This window comes from Saccopteryx bilineata, chromosome 3, assembly GCF_036850765.1.
Source record: "Saccopteryx bilineata isolate mSacBil1 chromosome 3, mSacBil1_pri_phased_curated, whole genome shotgun sequence".
Classification (NCBI taxonomy): domain Eukaryota; kingdom Metazoa; phylum Chordata; class Mammalia; order Chiroptera; family Emballonuridae; genus Saccopteryx; species Saccopteryx bilineata.
The window spans coordinates 87,298,610-87,317,180 of NC_089492.1; the positions used below are offsets into that span (position 1 = coordinate 87,298,610).

The window sequence follows — 18,571 nt, forward strand, 5'->3', positions numbered from 1 at the left end:
TTTGTCACCCTGTCAAGCCCCAGGGAGTTCCAGTGCCCGTGCGTTTCCCCACTGAGAAGAGGAAAGCCGCATTGGATAGTGTATAACTGGTGTTCACGGAAGTGTAAGCTCAGTGAGGGCAGGCTGTCCTCCACTTTACTGATGCTCTGGGCTCAGTGCATAAGCGGTCTTTAACAAATATCTGTTGAATGAATAAATGCTGCTGCCTATTTAAAAGATTACAATTAAAACCAGCACAGGGAATGCCCAGCCTCCTTTCCTGCAGGCAGATCGGGATCAAAGCTCTGGGACAAACAGTAGGGGTTTCCCATCAGAAGCGAAGGGGGCCATCCCTCTAGACCTGGGGTGCAGGGGAGTAGGGATTACTAACAAGAGGAAGGGAATTTAGGGCTCCAGCTCTCATGTGTGGGGGTCAGTTGGGAGGACTTGAGCGCAGTCTGCTATGAGCCTGGAGATCTAACCCTTATCTACTGTGGTTACAGCAGGACTGAGGTTTCCGTGTAGACTTCCTCCTGGGGAGTCGAGGGTCCATGCAGCCAGGAAACGAGCTCAGAGCTGAGTCTGGACACTCACCTGGCCTTTGAGTTCACGGAAGGAGCTGCATTACTGCAGCTTTGAATCTCTGGCCAAGAGCCTCTTTACAGGGACCCCGACAGCCCCCTGCACAGGGCCCCCCACCTTGGCTGTCTCCCCGCCCAGAACTCCCTACCCTGGGATTCTCACAGCAGCAGCTCTCCCTTGCCGTTGCTCATGGTGCTTTTTTCTCCCCCATTCTTTTAAGACTGGTTCGGGAGAGTAGGCCTCGGGAGAAGACCCCTAAATCTCTGGGTATGTACTCTCCATGTGCACCCCCACTTGTCATTCAACTCTCGGGGTCCTGGGCTGGGTCATGGGATCAGAATTAGGGCCAGAGGGGACCGGAGAGCTGCCGGACCCAAGTCCCCCATTTCACGGACGGGGACCCTGATGGCGTCTGTCGTGCCACACTGGTGGTGTCCCCGGCTTGTGCCAGCATGTTGATGGGCACCGGTGTGTGCAGCTTCAGGATGACCCATGTGAGAGAGAGGGCGCTGTCCCCGTCTCTCTCTGATGAGCGGATGATGGAGGCCCAGTGAGCCGGACCCCTCCTGGTCTCTGCGTGTGGGAGGCAGCAGGCTGGCCCGTCACACGGGTTCTCAGGGCTCCAAAACTGGCGCTCTCGACCCATCGACACCTCGTGCGGCTGCCCCTGCACAGCTGTAAACAAACACAGGGGAGCATTCCTCCCCGGATGGCGAGAGGTATACCACATCCCACAAACCCTAGGTTGGCAGAGGGTTTCAGTGTCAGGGGAATAGGGCTGAAAGGGAGGCAGGGGGCCGGGCTGGAGGCTGACCTGCCGCCAGGCTTTAGACAAGGGAGGGGGCTCTCCAACCTGAGGAGCTAGCTGTGGAGAGGCGGGCGTGCTGACTGGGAGCTGAGCCCTGGGCAGGTTAGGTGAGGGCACCTTGGCAGAGCACCCTGAGCCCAGCCACATGCCATGGGGGCTGGAGGCAGCTGCTGTGCTGACCAGCAGGAGGGGCGGACTCCCAGTCCAGCTTCCCGCGGGGTCACTCTCGTAATCAGCTCAGCAGGTGGGTCCGTTGGCGATGAGCAGGCTGTTGCCCAAGAGGCCTTTGGGTCAGGCTGTGCAGCTGGGCCCTAGAGGCAGTCCTGGCACGGAAACCTCTGTGGCAGCTGCGTCCCCCCTTCCCAGGCGGGGTGAGTGCCAGCTGTCTGGTGTGACGCACACTGGCACCCTGCATGTCCCTTAAGAGCAGCCCTGAGAGGCCTGTGTGGGGTTTGGGGCAGGAGATGCCAGTCTGTTCCCACTCCCTGGTCTTCCTGACCTGCTGCTGCCTGGGCAACCAGGTCGTCACGAGCCTGGGGCGGGGCCAGCTGCTCGAACAAGGCTTTCTAGGTATCTCCTGAAGGTGAAGGTGAGGAGGAGGTGACACAAAACAGCAAAGTCCTTAAAGGGCTCCCCAATCCTCCAGCGGCCAACTGGGGGTAACATAGCCCAGTACACGTAATGCCCTGGTATATAGGGGCTCATGTGAGATTGTCCAAAGTGGAGGGCTTTCTCAAACCTTGTGGCATCCTTGCCCTGGTCATTTGGCACCTGGACACATATGTCCTCTGCCCCACCTCTTACTTCTGGGCAGATGGAAGCTTCGTCAGCCCCTCCTCCTCCGGGGCCATCAGTCCTTCTCCAGGGCTTCAGGTGCTCCTTGCACCAAGTAGAGGGGAACTTCACAGAAGGCAGGGGCCAGGCAAAGGACCAGGGTGACCTGGGAGCTTGGCGGGACCCCAGACTCACACATTCTTTCCAGCCTCCGCAGCCCCAGATGGTGGCCCCCATCCCAGCAGACCCCTGATTTGCAGGTTCACCCAAGGCCGGTGAGCTCCAAACTTTGTGAGCAGGAAAAACTGGTTAACATGTCTTTCATTAAAAGAAAACCAACAAATTACACTGTCCCTGCTTCCATGATAAGAAATGCACTTTTAAAATCATTTGATTGGGAAAATATAGAACTAACAAAGAAATATGGTGGGTTTGATATCCTTTGGAAGTGAATCTGTGTTTTCCCAATCACAAGAGCACCCCGAGGTCACTGGGTCTCCACTTTCCCATCTGTAGAATGAGAGGACTGGATCAGCATCAGTGCTCTGGTCCCTTCATGCTGGGTCGTGGTCTCAGACAGGTGCGTGGCAGCACACAACAGCCAGTGGCCTCACTTTGTTTTCTCCTGAGGTCCATGCCTCCCAGCAGACAGGTGCATGGCAGCACACAATGGCCAGGGACCTCACTTTGTTTTCTCCTGAGGCCCCTGTCTCCCAGGTAAGACAGAGTTCTATTCTCAGGAGGTATCTTCAACCACAGATAACAGATCTGATGAGCCTGTTTCTCACCCAGTGTCCTCCTGCCCTCTTCTGTATTAGAATTAGGTGTGCAGTAATTGTTGAATAAATGAATGGATGGATAGATGGATGAGTCAAAGGAGGAGGGTATCAGTGTTTGGACAGCCTGTACTGTGCCTGTCAGTGCACCTCTGTAGAGTAAATTTAACTTGAGTCTTCCTCTATCCAGGAAGTGTCAGGCAGAAGAATTGAGGGTGAGAGGCTTAGGCAGTAAAATGTTACATCAATCATAGGATCATAGAGCTTCAGGGCTTCCTGAAGGGACGGCTCCTGCTTCAGGGTGCTGTGTGTCCTCAGTTCCATTCTTGTTCTTGACTCCTCAGAGCCAAAACCTTTGGCCGTGCCCGTCAAAGACAGGTCTGCTACCCCTGAGAAGCCAACTCTGCCTTCATCTCAGTCCGCTCCTACACTGACAGCCTTCTCCTTCGGCCATACCAAAGAAGCGCACGCCTTGCTAAAAGAAGACGACCAGAAGGAGAGCAGCACCAAGGTATCTGGAAAGAGAAGAGAGGAGGAGGTCAAGGTCAGAGTGGACCACTGGCTGAATGCGAGCATGTTTTAGGAATATACCAATGTGGGTCCAGCTTGGAGAAAGCAAGGAAGAGCCTCTAGTATTTAAGGCTAGAACCGGCAGATGGCCTTGGGGAACAGGCCAAAGAAAAGAAGAGAAACAAGAGAGAAAGGGAGAGAGGGTGAGGGGGACCAAGTGAAGGGAAGAGTACAGAGGGCAGCGATGAAGGAGGCCAGGAGGGCAGAAGGGGGTCACACCGGTTCAGGAGGAAGCAGGATGTGGAGGAGAGTACAGAGGGGCTTAGGTGAACCAAGCCGAGTAATTTGAGCCAACACCCAAGATAGCAACGGTGAGGCAGCTGACTGAGACAGATCAGCCAAAGGCTGTGCTTGACAGGCTGACAAATAGCTGGCACTTCCAAGGTGACCTTGGCCAGGATGATTCTCTTCCCTGGTCTGAATGAATTTAGTAAAGTTGGGAGAGGGACTGTTCTGGGGACTTGTGCTCCTTTGAAACTGAGATATAAACGTGCAACATATCTTGAAGGGCTGCTGTGGGTATGTACTACGTTAGGACTGGAATCCAGTGATGGCGATGATAAGGTCCAGGCCCACGGTCCTTCCACTCCAGCGAGGATGACAGGCCATGAAACCAAGGAAGAGTAATTCAGTGCTGTGAAGTGACCCCACCCCTCCCCCCTCCCCTTCGCCACTCACTCCCATGGTCACACGGCAGACCTTGGCACTGCCAATAACTTCGGCCCCGTTGACATCTCAAGTTCAAGCATCCTATTTGCTCACCACCATCTCTGATTGTTCTAGCTCAGTTCATCTGATATTCCAACTCTAGTGTTTTGTTCCTTCTCTTGCATAAACAATATTCCCCTTGACATTCTGACACGGCTGTCAGCTTCTTAGCTCTCCGTTATTTCTTTCATCTTAACAAAACAACGAAACGAAACGAAACCAAACCAAACCAGAACAATTATCTGGAAAAGCAGACCCCATTCTCTGCTGAGTTCATTACTCTCAGGCTTCAGTCCCCACTGCCCCACTAAACTGCCCACTCTGAGGCCACTGGTGACTGCCACCTTCGCAGGTGTGACTCATCACAGTCCTCTTTTAACTGACCCATCAGCGGCGTTTTTAGCTCATCCTGCTAAATTCTCCACCTAGGGATGGAGCGAGGGGGTGGTGTCTTCCTCGGTTCTCCGCCTACAACAGAGGCAGCCCTTCCCTTGTCCTCTTTGCTGGGCCCTCTTCACTCGCTGACCTCTGTGTGCGGGAGGCCCCCAGAGCTTGGACCTCTGGCCTCTTACCCTTTTATACTGACCCCTAGGACCTGACCCAATCGTGGCATTTAGTGCTATCTATATGTCATGGACTTTCAGCCTGGACCCTCCCCTGACATCAAGTATCTATATACTGCTCACAAAATTAAGGGATATTTCAAAATGAATATGAAGCAATAAAAAAAAAAATAGAAACATTTTTTTTTATTAAACAAAAACATCAGAACAGCAAACAAGTCAAAGAAAGTTGTTCAATTATGCAAATGAGATGCAAACCAACTTTTATTTCATTGGTGAAAATGCACTGTACAAAAGGCTGAAAGTATTGGACTATCTGCATGTACCCTGATCCCCTGAGTTTTGTGAGCAGTGTAGATGGATGGATGGATGGATGGATGGATGGATGGATGGATAGATAGGTAGGTAGGTAGGTAGATATTCACCATTCCCATTTAGGTATCAAATTTACTTCCAGACTTAACTTGTCCAAAACTTAATAGTTGAAACCTCACCTCCCAAACCTCCTTTCCCAGTGTCTCCTCTTAGTGAGTGGGAGTAAGAGGCAACCCCAGCCACCCAGCTGCTCCAGCCAAAGTCTCAGGCCCATGCTGCCCCTCTTCCTCGCACTGCGCAGCTCACACATCAGCGAGAGCAGCAGGCTCTACTTTAATCAGCTTAACAGTAACCCACCACCTTCCGACCAACTAGCAGGTTCTACTTTACAACGGTCAGAACTGTCCAGTCTGCCATCCCGATTCCCATTACCCTCGTGCAAAACCGTCACTCCATCACATGGGAACTCTTGGTTCTATTTTTGCAACTTCTTGTAAGTCTTAAATTATTTCAAAATAAGTTATAAGAAACACTTAGAATCACCACCCCTTCCCTGCCTCGGTGGAAGTCAGATCATGTCACTTCTCTGCTCAGAACCTCCAGTGGCCCACTGTGACCTTCAGAGGAGAAGCCCAAGTCCTCAGAATGGACCAGAGCCCCCAGTGCACTCTCGCTCCTGCCCCAACCCTGCCACCTCCAGCCCATGTCCCGTCATCCTCTGACTTGGGCGCTCTGTTCAGTGTCCTGCTTAGAGCACGTCTCAGATTCTGCATGGACTCCTCCCTTGTTTTGTCTCCGTCCACACTTCACCTCCTCACTTGGTCCCCCGGCCCTCCTACCTAAAACAGAAGCCCTGTCACCCTCTGTCCCTTACTTTCCTGCTGACACACATTGCCTGACGTTAGAGACTGGTCTGTCTGTTCTCTGGCCCCTGGTCTTTCCTGACCGTGGAAGCTTATTGGGAGCAAGGTCTCTGCCGTTCTGTTTATTCCTAGGACAGTAATCATCACACGACTGAATGAATGAGGGACAGAAAGCACAGCTGGGGAAGGGTAATGGAGTTTGCTTTGACCTTGCCCCAGATCCAGGTCACCATCTCCAAGTCCACCCAGGAGAAGATGCGGCTGAAGCAGACGAGGGAGGTGGAGCCGTTCCCGAGGGCGAAGGAGCCGGCGCGGGAGGGGGAGCCTGCGCCCCAGAGCCTGGGCGCCCGCAGAGCCCTGATGAGGGAAGGTACTGGTACCTGGGGGCGGGCTTCCCTCAAGCTGGGGAGACTTCTTGGCCAACACCTTAGTCAAAAGAAAGGCTGCCAGAGCTCCCCGCCCTCCCCATCCTGAGACTGGACGGGGAGCCACCACTGTTCGCTCTAGCCTGCTCTAAGGGAGGACGTGAAGCTGGGGGACAGACAGAACCGGCTCCATCTTAGGACTCTCTCTGCCTCCACAGGCCTCCTCCCGCTCCGGGGCAGGACGACCCAGTCTGTGCCCACTGGGATAGGCGGTCCACGCAGAAACATCCTCGGCGTCAGCCTGAGGAAGCGAGCCGACCGGGCCTCACTGCCCAGCATCCCCGTCAGCAAGCAGGAGTCCGGCTTTGCCCGCCATGCCTCAGGTGGGGCCCAGACCGCTGGCAGGGGGCGCGTGTCCCTCGTGCTGGGCTGCCTCTGGATGCGGTGGGCATGGCAACAGTGCACTGTGCTGTTCTGCTCTGCCCATGTTAGAGTAGGGGTGGTGGTCCCCTCACCAGAGACAGGAACAGAGTCTGCGGGTCAAAAGCATTGCTGGTCCAGGCTGGGGACCCAGGATATCAGCCCTGGGACTGTGGGTGCCTGGACAGGTGTGCCCAGCCTGTGTGACATGCCCTAGAGGACTGACCAGTGCATAGTACCGCAGATACCAGGGAACAGCATCCACAGAAGTAGCTGAAAATGCTGGGAGGAAGAGAGGCTCCTGGGAAGGCTGCTTGGCCTTCTCGGGCTCCTGCACGTTGCCTCGTCAGCTGTCAGGGCCGGGCAGTGCTGAGTACAGACTGGGTTTGAGGACCCAAACATTCTCTGGGATGTTCAGGAAGGGACAAGGGAGGCTCTGTCCCCACTCTGCCAGAGGAACGTCCCTTTGCCTCGCCTTCTTGTACACTGGGGAGCCATGTGAAGTTTCACTTAAAAAGATTTTGTCAATAAGGAACATTTGACAACGTGGTTCAGGGTGTCTTTACATGTGGGGTGTGGTGAGACGTGGGTGGGCGGGCAGAGCGTCCCCTGTGTCGGTGCCAGAGTGATCCTGACTCACTTCTCCTCTCCGCTGGGCTCCTCAAGTGGGAAGTCCTCATTTGGTGCTGCTTTTAGCCTGTCCTTAAGACCTGTGAATATCCTTTGTAAACAGAGGTCTTCCTTCAGGCTTGAGACATCAGAAGCTGGCCACAATTTTATAGCTAAGGTTTATAACATTCTTTTACTTTTACTGTGAATATTTACCATCTTTTGTGACAAATAATGTCAGTTTACCAATTGTGGCAGTGACTTAAATTTCCCTTTAAAATCAACTTATATAGGATTTTGAAAAGTGGTTTAATTAAGAGATATGGCAAAAACAAAACAAAACAAAATATGAGGGTGGTAACTGAATGGTTGCTACATAAGAAATAGTAATCCCTGTAACCCACCGTACTTATTGTATACAGTAGAACTGAGATCCAGAGGCTCAAGGTCATCCAAGGTCACCCAAGATGATTGTGGCCCATAGGCACTAAGACTTTGGCTAATGACTCTTGTGCCAGCACAGAGCTGAGGAGAGAGTGTAGGAACGAATTCTTATGTTTGGCTTTAAGTAAAGGACTGCCCCTCAGCTCAGATTCGCCCAGGACCTCCAGGGAATGCCAGAGGAGGGGAAGTGACATGTGGCTGTGGGGACTTCGGATTCAGAGACCCTGTCCTGGCTCTGCTGCTGCAGGAGCTGAGGACTGTTGGTGGGGAAGGGGGTTGCTGGGAGGGGAGGAGCCAGCTTCTCTCGCCCTCTGGTGCCCACACAGTGGACAGGTAGACGGGCTCTCCACTGCCTTCCTGTCGGAGGATTTATGATCCCAGCATCTGCCCCAGGGAAGGAGGGCCTAGAAAACACGATCTGATTTTTAAACAACATCTGTGCTTATTGTCAGTCCTTGCAAGTGTGGCCACTTCTTCTTCTTCATTTTTTTTTTTTTAATTTTCCAAAGATTTGTTGAAGCAGAAACAAATTATTCAGATTCTTCTTGGAAAAAAGCTGTTTTAATGGCATTCAGAAATACTTTTTAAAAAAAGGTTCTAGCACAAGTCTTCTTTGTAAACTAGATGATATTGTAAACTTTTTCCTAAATCTCTTAGGAGTGTTGGTTCTTATAAACTAGGGCTTTTCCTACCCAAGCAGTGGAAGGCCCGGAGAGCAGGACTTCTCTGCCTCAGGCCATGTCTTGACCACGCAGGCGCCGCCCTGTTTTCGTTGTCCCTGCTTCCACTGGCCGTCTGCCTCCGTGGCCAAGCCTCGGTCCTCCTGGTGAGAGCTCCCGTGTTCCTTTTCTCTTCTGTGAGTGCAGCTAACTCATTACCTGCGGTGCTGACTCTGGGGTCCCCTGAGTGGGAAGGAGAGGAGGAGGAGATGGATCTTCGAGCCTTTAGGGAGTTGAGGCCTTTCTCGAACCCGGAGCTGGGGTTGATGGATGCCCTCCAGTGCCTCGACAGCAGTGACTGGTGAGGTGACACCTTCGCCTTCCTGTGCTGTGACCAGGGGAGAGCTGTAGAATAGCTCCTGATCCACCCCCACCCCCCCCACTCCCCTGCTAGGGCCCACTGCTAGGGCCTGGTCCCGTGGAAGGCAGTGTGTGCGAGTGAGTGTGTGTGTGTGTGTGTGTGTGCGAGTGAGTGAGTGTGTGTGTGAGAGTCAGCCTCCTCTCTCTGCCCTGTGACCTCCAACAGCCCCGTGTACTGCTCTGTGGCACCCAGAGCCAGGCATGGCAAGTGTCACCTTGGCTCCACAACACTTCTTTAAGAGGCTTTAGGAAGGTCACAGCCCTTTATTTCTCTAAATCAACTTCAGTTTGTTCCCAGTGTTCCTACCACTGAGCTGCTGGACACACAATCTTAGCCGTGAGCAGCGCCACGACTTGGGGTCCAGAGCATTTGCGGGAACCCGCCCCCCGGCCCCATCACCAGGCCGCATGTTCAAGCACCTTCTACTGAAGGCATGACTTATGCCAGGTGTGGGCCCAAGTCTAGGCCTTCCTCTCGGGTGAGGCAGATCCAGGGGCCCTCATGTAATGCACTCACTGGACTATTCAGACTTCAGCCTGAGTGTTACACCAGGAACCCTCGGGGCCGTCAAACCCCACTGTGCTGTGGAGAGAGGAGGGGGGTGGTGTGGGCGCCCTGGTCTGCAACAGGAGCGGGGCTGCCCCTCCCCGCCTGCCTGTGATGGGCCTGGGCTTGCTTCTCAGGCACATGAAGGAGAAGGGCCTGGTGATCACCCAGCGCCTGGCAGCCTGGCACTCGGAGGTCCTCGCTGGGAGGCTGCACGACGTGTCCTTGGCCGTGACCAGGGAGGTGAGGCCTCCCAGACAGCCCGTGTACTACGCACCCTGCCCACCCCAGCCAGTCCCTCTGCCCTGGGTCACATATCAGCCAAGGAGCAGCCCAAGGCTCCTTGGACCGGGAATGTCTCCTACTTATTTCTCAACCCTTACCCACTGAGGTGGGAGGTAGCCGCCCATTTCTCAGATTGGAAATCTGAGGCCCTGGGTGTCCTTATTTTTATGTCACAGCGCTGCCTTGTCCTCTGTACTCAAAATGCCAGAGGAAGGATGGGGTGTTCTGACCAGATCTCCAACCTTAGGGCGGTTGTAGTGTTTCCCGAGCCTTTCTCCCTGGGGCGGGGCTGGGCTGGGCCCAGATGGACAATAAAATGCATCTCATCACAGATGGAGGCCATGCCCCCAACCGCTTAGATTGTTCCAGTGGGGGGGAGGGCTTTGTGAAGATCAAATTGAACATTATTTGTAGAAGTGCTTTGAAGACTGTTGTACAAATTTCAGATGATAATGATGAAATTAGTAATTATGATGATAACAACAGCAATATATATATATGTATACACACACACACACACACATTTTAAATGGGACTGTTTTGCTCAGAGCTGCTGCACGGTGTTTGTTTCCAGCCTGGTGCAGCCTAGGCCTGGGGTGAGGGCGGGGCAGCCGGTAGGGGTAGCACAGGGCCCTATTTTTGGCATGTTCTGGAGCCCCTGACAGGGTCTCTTCCCCATCTCTCTTCAAGGTCAGCAACCTCCGTTCCAAGGTGTCCCGTCTGGCCATCAGCACCCTGGGAGACCTCTTCCGGGCCTTGAAGAAGAATATGGACCAGGAGGCTGAAGAGATTGCCCGCTGCTTGCTGCAGAAGATGGGGAACACCAGCGACTTCATCCAGAGAGCAGCCAACCGGTCCCTGGGGGCCATGGTGGAGCACGTGACCCCCGCCCGATCCCTGGTGGCCCTCACCTCTGTGGGCATCTAGTATGTGAGGGTGGGGTGATCCAGGAAGGGGAGGGGAGAAGAGCAGCCCTGGGACAGGAGGAGGGGTCTGGGGAGGAGGGCAAGCGGTTCACGCCTTTAGCCGGCAGAGCTCCAGGTGGGCTCTGTTGCACCTTTCCTGAGCCAGGTGATGAATGAGCTCAGAGCAGCCCTGAGCTCCGGCTGAAAAGGGAGAGGTGCTTTGTTCTGTTTGAAGCCGAGGAGCTAATAGTGGCGATGGTAAAGTCCCCAAAGAGCGGCCTGCAGAGGCAGCCTTCAGCTGGTACCAGGGGAGGGACATTTCTGATGAAATCTGGGCCTTCAGGAGAGCAAGGCTCAGAGTCTGTCTCCAGCTGGCACTGCCTGGCCTTCTCCTGGGGAGGAGACAGGGGCTGACTCCGGCTGCAGCCGGTTTGCTCTCGCCTTGTAGAAAAACCAAAAGCAAAACCAAAAGCGTTTCTCAAGCCCTTCCTCCCAGAGGGCAAAGCAGTTTCACCCACAGCCCGCCCTGGCGCACCTGCAGGGGGGCCTCTCGGGTAGACCGGGGCGTGGTGAGCCACCAGCAGGCCTCCTGCCGCAGCCTGTGCTCAGGGTGAGGGGCTCTGGGCGGGTGTGGCCTGGGTGCACATCACGGTTATTGAACTTCCCTGTGCCTCCGTTTCCTCATCTGCAAAATGAGGACTAAGTGATTTGATTCGTGAAAGAGCATTTAGAACAGGGCCTGCCCTCACCTAACATTTATCTGGTGCTTACGACAGCTGTTATTAACTTGGGAGAAATTAATTGCATGTTTTCCTGAATTCCTCTCTTCGCCTCAGCTTTGTCCCCTGCAAGATGATGATAACAGTAGCTTCTGGAGCTGAGGAGGTAGGGGTTGAAGGTGCTCAGTAGGGGACCTTGCACAGAGGTGCCCTCACTACAGTCTGGATAATTGACCACTGTTGTAGGAACCAGGGTCAGGTGTCCTCAGGGGAGCCTCAAATTCCTGGGGATCTTTCTAAAATACAGATTCTGACTCAGGTGCTACTGGTGCTAGTGCCCGGACCACACAGACTAGGAGAGCCCAGAGTGTTCCTTGTATTGTACCGGGAAGGGCTCAGGGGGCAGCGGAAGGGGCTCGAGCCGTCAATGGGCTGTGGACACAGACCCTGCTTGAGAGGTGAAAAAGAAAGAGGTGACATCCTGAAGGGGTTCTCTTGTAAGGTTCCAGGGTCCCTCTGTCAGGACTACCGAATCATCCATCACCCTCCTGCCCCTCCTTCCTGTCTCAGCTCAACAGATGGGCAGTGAGCTCCTACCAAGTGTTGGCAAGGGCCAGGCATCAGCGGGCACTGGGGATTCACCTGAGAGGGAGACCAGCTGCCCACTCCCTGGGAGTCCAGTCTGACCGGGAGGCCCCAGGCTGCAGCTGTGCTTCCGCGGGGACAGGGACCGTGCTGCCCCAGGGAGCATGTAGGTCGGCCTGGGAGGCTAGGGAAGGCAGAGGAGATGCCGAATGGGTAGTATCTTTCTAGGTGGAGAAAAGATGGGGATGTGCATTTAGACAAAGGCAGACTGCAGGCTCAGAAAGGCACAGAGAACAGTGGGCACAGGTATATCTAGGAAACACCAAGTGGCTTCACTTGTTCTTCCCTGTCTTGCTGTTGCTGTCATCATTCTCAGTTCCATTGTCAGAAAGAGTCTGCTCTTTCCCCAGAGACGCCCCTTAGCCCACATGGGACAGGACTTGGGGCCCATCACAGTGTGAAGCATGGAGGCACGACTGCAGGCCTATGTGCACCAGTCTGGGGGCCCTGTACTCCATTCCTGACTGAGCCTGGACTGCGACTGTGTGTTTTTTTTTTTCAGTCACAGAAACCCCTTGGTCCGGAAATGCACTGCTGTGCACCTGTCAGCTGTGCTGGAGCAGATAGGTGCCGAGAAGCTTCTCTCGGGCACCAGGGACAGTATAGACATGCTGGTGCACAACTTGGTGAGGCTGGCCCAGGACTCCAACCAGGACGCCAGGTAATGCAGGGCCAGTGGCCTGGGACCTGCTGACCCAGCCAGGGCAGGGCAGGGAAAATAAGGCAACCAACCTGCCCTGGCCCACACAGCTCAGCATCCCCAGGGCCATGTGGAGGCACAGGGCTGTGTCCTTACAAATGTGTCCCATCTCTCCCCATCGTCATCGTCAGGCCTGCCACCTCCAGTCCCCACCTCCCCTTCTCTCTCCGGCCACCGCAGCCCTGATCTTGTCCTGTCCCTCTTCCCTCCTGGCTCCATTCTCTGTGAGCACCTTTTCTTTTTCTTCTCAAGAGATAGTTAATGAGCACTCTTTTCATCATTATGGATGACAGTGAATAACAAAAATTAGGCCTCTGCTGTCTCAGAGTTTGGCTGCTAGTGGGATAGATGGACAATAAACAAAAAGTTATGGTAATTTTAGATACAGATAAGGGATATATAGGGAAAACCAAGATGTAACGGAGAATGGGGGGGCTACATTAGATTGCGAGCTGGGAGAGAGCTTTCTAAAGAGTGACATTTGAATTGAAAACTCAGCTCTTTGAGGATCTGGGGTATGAGTGTCCCAGACAAAGGAAATGGTACAAGGGCCCTCGGATGGGAATAAGGAAGGGAGGGCGAGGCCAGGCGGAGCATGGTGAGTGAGAGGGAGCAGTAGGCGATGAGGCAGCTAGGGCTGGGCCGTGGAGGGCCCCATAGCCGTGGTCAGGAGCCAGGATTGTGTCTGTGTGGCTGGAAGCCACTGGAGGACTTTCTACTAGGAACACAAGGTTTTAAATAGATGATTTTAAACTTGGGGTTGATCCAGTTGATCACACTTCTTAGTTCACAGCACACTGTCACCATGTCTGGGTACTGAATGTGCCAAATCTTGTATGGCCCCAGAGGACACATCCAAGTTGCTTTCTGTGTTGATCCTAGGCAGGGGCACTCTTGGAGACTGCCTGAGGGGACACAGTGGAGGGATTTCATGCATGGTGTTCCTCCTACCCTCCCATACCTGTGGACTCAAAAGTGTCCCCTGATGAAGCTAGGGGGTAATTAATGTCCTTGGGAATATGCCCAGGAGCAGTACTGTGGTCCCGGACATGTGTCCACATAAGCAACCCAAGCATTCCCAGGAGCACTCCTGCATGCTCTCCCTCTGCCCCCTCCTGCATGCTCTCCCTCTGCCCCCTCCCTGCATGCTCTCCCTCTGCCCCCTCCCTGCATGCTCTCCCTCTGCCCCCTCCTGCACGCTCTCCCTCTGCCTCCTCCTGCACGCTCTCCCTCTGCCCCCTCCTGCACGCTCTCCCTCTGCCCCCTCCCTGCATGCTCTCCCTCTGCCCCCTCCCTGCATGCTCTCCCTCTGCCCCCTCCCTGCATGCTCTCCCTCTGCCCCCTCCCTGCATGCTCTCCCTCTGCCCCTCCTGCATGCTCTCCCTCTGCCCCCTCCTGCATGTTCTCCCTCTGCCCCCTCCTGCATGCTCTCCCTCTGCCCCTCCTGCATGCTCTCCCTCTGCCCCCTCCTGCATGCTCTCCCTCTGCCCCTCCTGCATGCTCTCCCTCTGCCCCTCCTGCATGCTCTCCCTCGGCCCCTCCTGCATGCTCTCCCTCTGCCCCTCCTGCATGCTCTCCTTCTGCCCCTCCTGCATGCTCTCCCTCTGCCCCTCCTGCATGCTCTCCCTCTGCCCCTCCTGCATGCTCTCCCTCTGCCCCTCCTGCATGCTCACCCTCTGCCCCCTCCTGCATGCTCTCCCTCTGCCCCTCCTGCATGCTCTCCCTCTGCCCCTCCTGCATGCTCTCCCTCTGCCCCCTCCTGCATGCTCTCCCTCTGCCCCCTCCTGCATGCTCTCCCTCTGCCCCCTCCTGCATGCTCTCCCTCTGCCCCTCCTGCATGCTCTCCCTCTGCCCCTCCTGCATGCTCTCCCTCTGCCCCTCCTGCATGCTCTCCCTCTGCCCCTCCTGCATGCTCTCCCTCTGCCCCTCCTGCATGCTCTCCCTCTGCCCCTCCTGCATGCTCTCCCTCTGCCCCTCCTGCATGCTCTCCCTCTGCCCCTCCCTGCATGCTCTCCCTCTGCCCCTCCTGCATGCTCTTCCTCTGCCCCCTCCTGCATGCTCTCCCTCTGCCCCTCCTGCATGCTCTCCCTCTGCCCCTCCCTGCATGCTCTCCTTCTGCCCCTCCTGCATGCTCTCCCTCTGCCCCTCCCTGCATGCTCTCCCTCTGCCCCTCCCTGCATGCTCTCCCTCTGCCCCCTCCTGCATGCTCTCCCTCTGCCCCTCCTGCATGCTCTCCCTCTGCCCCCTCCTGCATGCTCTCCCTCTGCCCCCTCCCTGCATGCTCTCCCTCTGCCCCCTCCTGCATGCTCTCCCTCTGCCCCTCCTGCATGCTCTCCCTCTGTCCCTCCTGCATGCTCTCCCTCTGCCCCCTCCTGCATGCTCTCCCTCTGCCCCTCCTGCATGCTCTCCCTCTGCCCCCTCCTGCATGCTCTCCCTCTGTCCCCTCCTGCATGCTCTCCCTCTGCCCCCTCCTGCATGCTCTCCCTCTGTCCCTCCTGCATGCTCTCCCTCTGCCCCCTCCCGCATGCTCTCCTTCTGCCCCCTCCTGCATGCTCTGTCTCTGCCCCTCCTGCATGCTCTCCCTCTGCCCCCTCTGCATGCTCTCCCTCTGCCCCCTCCCTGCATGCTCCCCCTCTGCCCCCTCCTGCATGCTCTCCCTCTGCCCCTCCCTGCATGCTCTCCTTCTGCCCCCTCCCTGCATGCTCTCCCTCTGCCCCTCCTGCATGCTCTCCCTCTGCCCCTCCTGCATGCTCTCCCTCTGCCCCCTCCTGCATGCTCTCCCTCTGCCCCCTCCCTGCATGCTCTCCCTCTGCCTCCTCCTGCATGCTCTCCCTCTGTCCCTCCTGCATGCTCTCCCTCTGCCCCTCCCTGCATGCTCTCCCTCTGTCCCTCCTGCATGCTCTCCCTCTGCCCCCTCCTGCATGCTCTCCCTCTGCCCCTCCCTGCATGCTCTCCCTCTGCTCCCTCCCTGCATGCTCTCCCTCTGCCCCTCCTGCATGCTCTCCCTCTGCCTCCTCCTGTGCACGCTCGCCTCTGAGCCCCTCCCTGCAATGCTCTCCCTCTGCCCCCTCCTGCATGCTCTCCCTCTGCCCCTCCTGCATGCTCTCCCCTCTGCCCCCTCCTGCATGCTCTCCCTCTGCCCCCTCCCTGCACGCTCTCCCTCTGCTCCCTCCCTGCATGCTCTCCCTCTGCCCCTCCTGCACGCTCTCCCTCTGCCCCCTCCCTGCATGCTCTCCCTCTGCCCCCTCCTGCATGCTCTCCCTCTGCCCCCTCCCTGCATGCTCTCCCTCTGCCCCCTCCCTGCATGCTCTCCCTCTGCCCCTCCTGCATGCTCTCCCTCTGCCCCCTCCTGCATGCTCTCCCTCTGCCCCCTCCTGCATGCTCTCCCTCTGCCCCTCCTGCATGCTCTCCCTCTGCCCCTCCTGCATGCTCTCCCTCTGCCCCCTCCTGCATGCTCTCCTCTGCCCCCTCCTGCATGCTCTCCCTCTGCCCCCTCCTGCATGCTCTCCCTCTGCCCCTCCTGCATGCTCTCCCTCTGCCCCTCCTGCATGCTCTCCCTCTGCCCCCTCCTGCATGCTCTCCCTCTGCCCCCTCCTGCATGCTCTCCCTCTGCCCCTCCTGCATGCTCTCCCTCTGCCCCTCCTGCATGCTCTCCCTCTGCCCCTCCTGCATGCTCTCCCTCTGCCCCTCCTGCATGCTCTCCCTCTGCCCCTCCTGCATGCTCTCCCTCTGCCCCTCCTGCATGCTCTCCCTCTGCCCCTCCTGCATGCTCTCCCTCTGCCCCTCCTGCATGCTCTCCCTCTGCCCCTCCTGCATGCTCCCTCTGCCCCTCCTGCATGCTCTCCCTCTGCCCCTCCTGCATGCTCTCCCTCTGCCCCTCCTGCATGCTCTCCCTCTGCCCCTCCTGCATGCTCTCCCTCTGCCCCTCCTGCATGCTCTCCCTCTGCCCCTCCTGCATGCTCTCCCTCTGCCCCTCCCTGCATGCTTTCCCTCTGTCCCTCCTGCATGCTCTCCCTCTGCCCCCTCCTGCATGCTCTCCCTCTGCCCCCTCCTGCATGCTCTCCCTCTGCCCCCTCCTGCATGCTCTCCCTCTGCCCCTCCTGCATGCTCTCCCTCTGCCCCTCCTGCATGCTCTCCCTCTGCCCCTCCTGCATGCTCTCCCTCTGCCCCTCCTGCATGCTCTCCCTCTGCCCCTCCCTGCATGCTCTCCCTCTGCCCCTCCTGCATGCTCTCCCTCTGCCCCTCCTGCATGCTCTCCCTCTGCCCCTCCTGCATGCTCTCCCTCTGCCCCTCCTGCATGCTCTCCCTCTGCCCCTCCTGCATGCTCTCCCTCTGCCCCTCCTGCATGCTCTCCCTCTGCCCCTCCTGCATGCTCTCCCTCTGCCCCTCCCTGCATGCTCTCCCTCTGCCCCTCCTGCATGCTCTCCCTCTGCCCCTCCCTGCATGCTCTCCCTCTGCCTCCTCCTGCATGCTCTCCCTCTGCCCCTCCCTGCATGCTCTCCCTCTGCCCCTCCTGCATGCTCTCCCTCTGCCCCTCCTGCATGCTCTCCCTCTGCCCCTCCTGCATGCTCTCCCTCTGCCCCCTCCCTGCATGCTCTCCCTCTGCCCCTCCTGCATGCTCTCCCTCTGCCCCTCCTGCATGCTCTCCCTCTGCCCCTCCTGCATGCTCTCCCTCTGCCCTCCTGCATGCTCTCCCTCTGCCCCCTCCTGCATGCTCTCCCTCTGCCCCTCCTGCATGCTCTCCCTCTGCCCCCTCCCTGCATGCTCTCCCTCTGCCCCTCCTGCATGCTCTCCCTCTGCCCCTCCTGCATGCTCTCCCTCTGCCCCCTCCTGCATGCTCTCCCTCTGCCCCCTCCCTGCATGCTCTCCCTCTGTCCCTCCTGCACGCTCTCCCTCTGCCCCTCCTGCATGCTCTCCTTCTGCCCCTCCTGCATGCTCTCCCTCTGCCCCCTCCTGCATGCTCTCCCTCTGTCCTTCCTGCATGCTCTCCCTCTGCCCCCTCCTGCATGTTCTCCCTCTGTCCCTCCTGCATGCTCTCCCTCTGCCCCTCCGCATGCTCTCCCTCTGCCCCCTGCGCTGCTCTCTCCTGCCTCCTGCATGCCCTCCCCTCCTCCTGCATGCTCTCCCTCTGCCCCCTCCGCATGCTCTCCTCTGCCCCCTGCATGCTCTGTCTCTGCCCCTCCTGCATGCTCTCCCTCTGCCCCCTCCTGCATGCTCTCCCTCTGCCCCTCCCTGCATGCTCCCCCTCTGCCCCTCCTGCATGCTCTCCCTCTGCCCCTCCTGCATGCTCTCCCTCTGCCCCCTCCCTGCATGCTCTCCCTCTGCCCCTCCTGCATGCTCTCCTCTGCCCCCTGCATGCTCTCCCTCTGCCCCTCCTGCATGCTCTCCCTGCCCCTCCCTGCATGCTCTCCCTCTGCCCTCCTGCATGCTCTCCTCTGCCCCTCCTGCATGCTCTCCTTCTGCCCCTCCTGCATGCTCTCCTTCTGCCCCTCCCTGCATGCTCTCCCTCTGTCCCTCCTGCATGCTCTCCCTCTGCCCCCCTCTGCATGTTCTCCCTCTGTCCCTCCTGCATGCTCTCCCTCTGCCCCTCCCGCATGCTCTCCCTCTGCCCCCTCCCTGCATGCTCTCCCTCTGCCCCCTCCCGCATGCTCTCCTTCTGCCCCCTCCTGCATGCTCTGTCTCTGCCCCTCCTGCATGCTCTCCCTCTGCCCCCTTCTGCATGCTCTCCCTCTGCCCCCTCCCTGCATGCTCTCCCTCTGCCCCCTCCTGCATGCTCTCCCTCTGCCCCCTCCTGCATGCTCTCCCTCTGCCCCCTCCCTGCATGCTCTCCCTCTGCCCCTCCTGCATGCTCTCCCTCTGCCCTCCCTGCATGCTCTCCCTCTGTCCCTCCTGCATGCTCTCCCTCTGCCCCTCCC

At 57.4% G+C, this 18,571-nt stretch overlaps 1 protein-coding gene across 3 annotated transcripts in view; it reads left to right on the top strand.

Annotated features, from left to right (window-relative positions):
- The window catches only part of TOGARAM2 (TOG array regulator of axonemal microtubules 2), a 54,066-nt gene that overhangs the window by 17,874 nt on the left and 17,621 nt on the right, over window positions 1-18,571 (top strand). For all 3 annotated transcript variants that reach the window (XR_010730265.1, XR_010730264.1, XM_066266811.1), the window contains exons 10-17: window positions 782-828; window positions 3,264-3,430; window positions 6,158-6,308; window positions 6,522-6,686; window positions 8,643-8,796; window positions 9,540-9,645; window positions 10,378-10,613; window positions 12,459-12,617. Coding sequence is in view for 1 of the 3 variants with exons in the window: in XM_066266811.1 (XP_066122908.1) it covers window positions 782-828; window positions 3,264-3,430; window positions 6,158-6,308; window positions 6,522-6,686; window positions 8,643-8,796; window positions 9,540-9,645; window positions 10,378-10,613; window positions 12,459-12,617 (1,185 nt within the window). In the remaining 2 variants the exon portion in view is untranslated. The remainder of the gene's footprint in view (window positions 1-781; window positions 829-3,263; window positions 3,431-6,157; window positions 6,309-6,521; window positions 6,687-8,642; window positions 8,797-9,539; window positions 9,646-10,377; window positions 10,614-12,458; window positions 12,618-18,571) is intronic.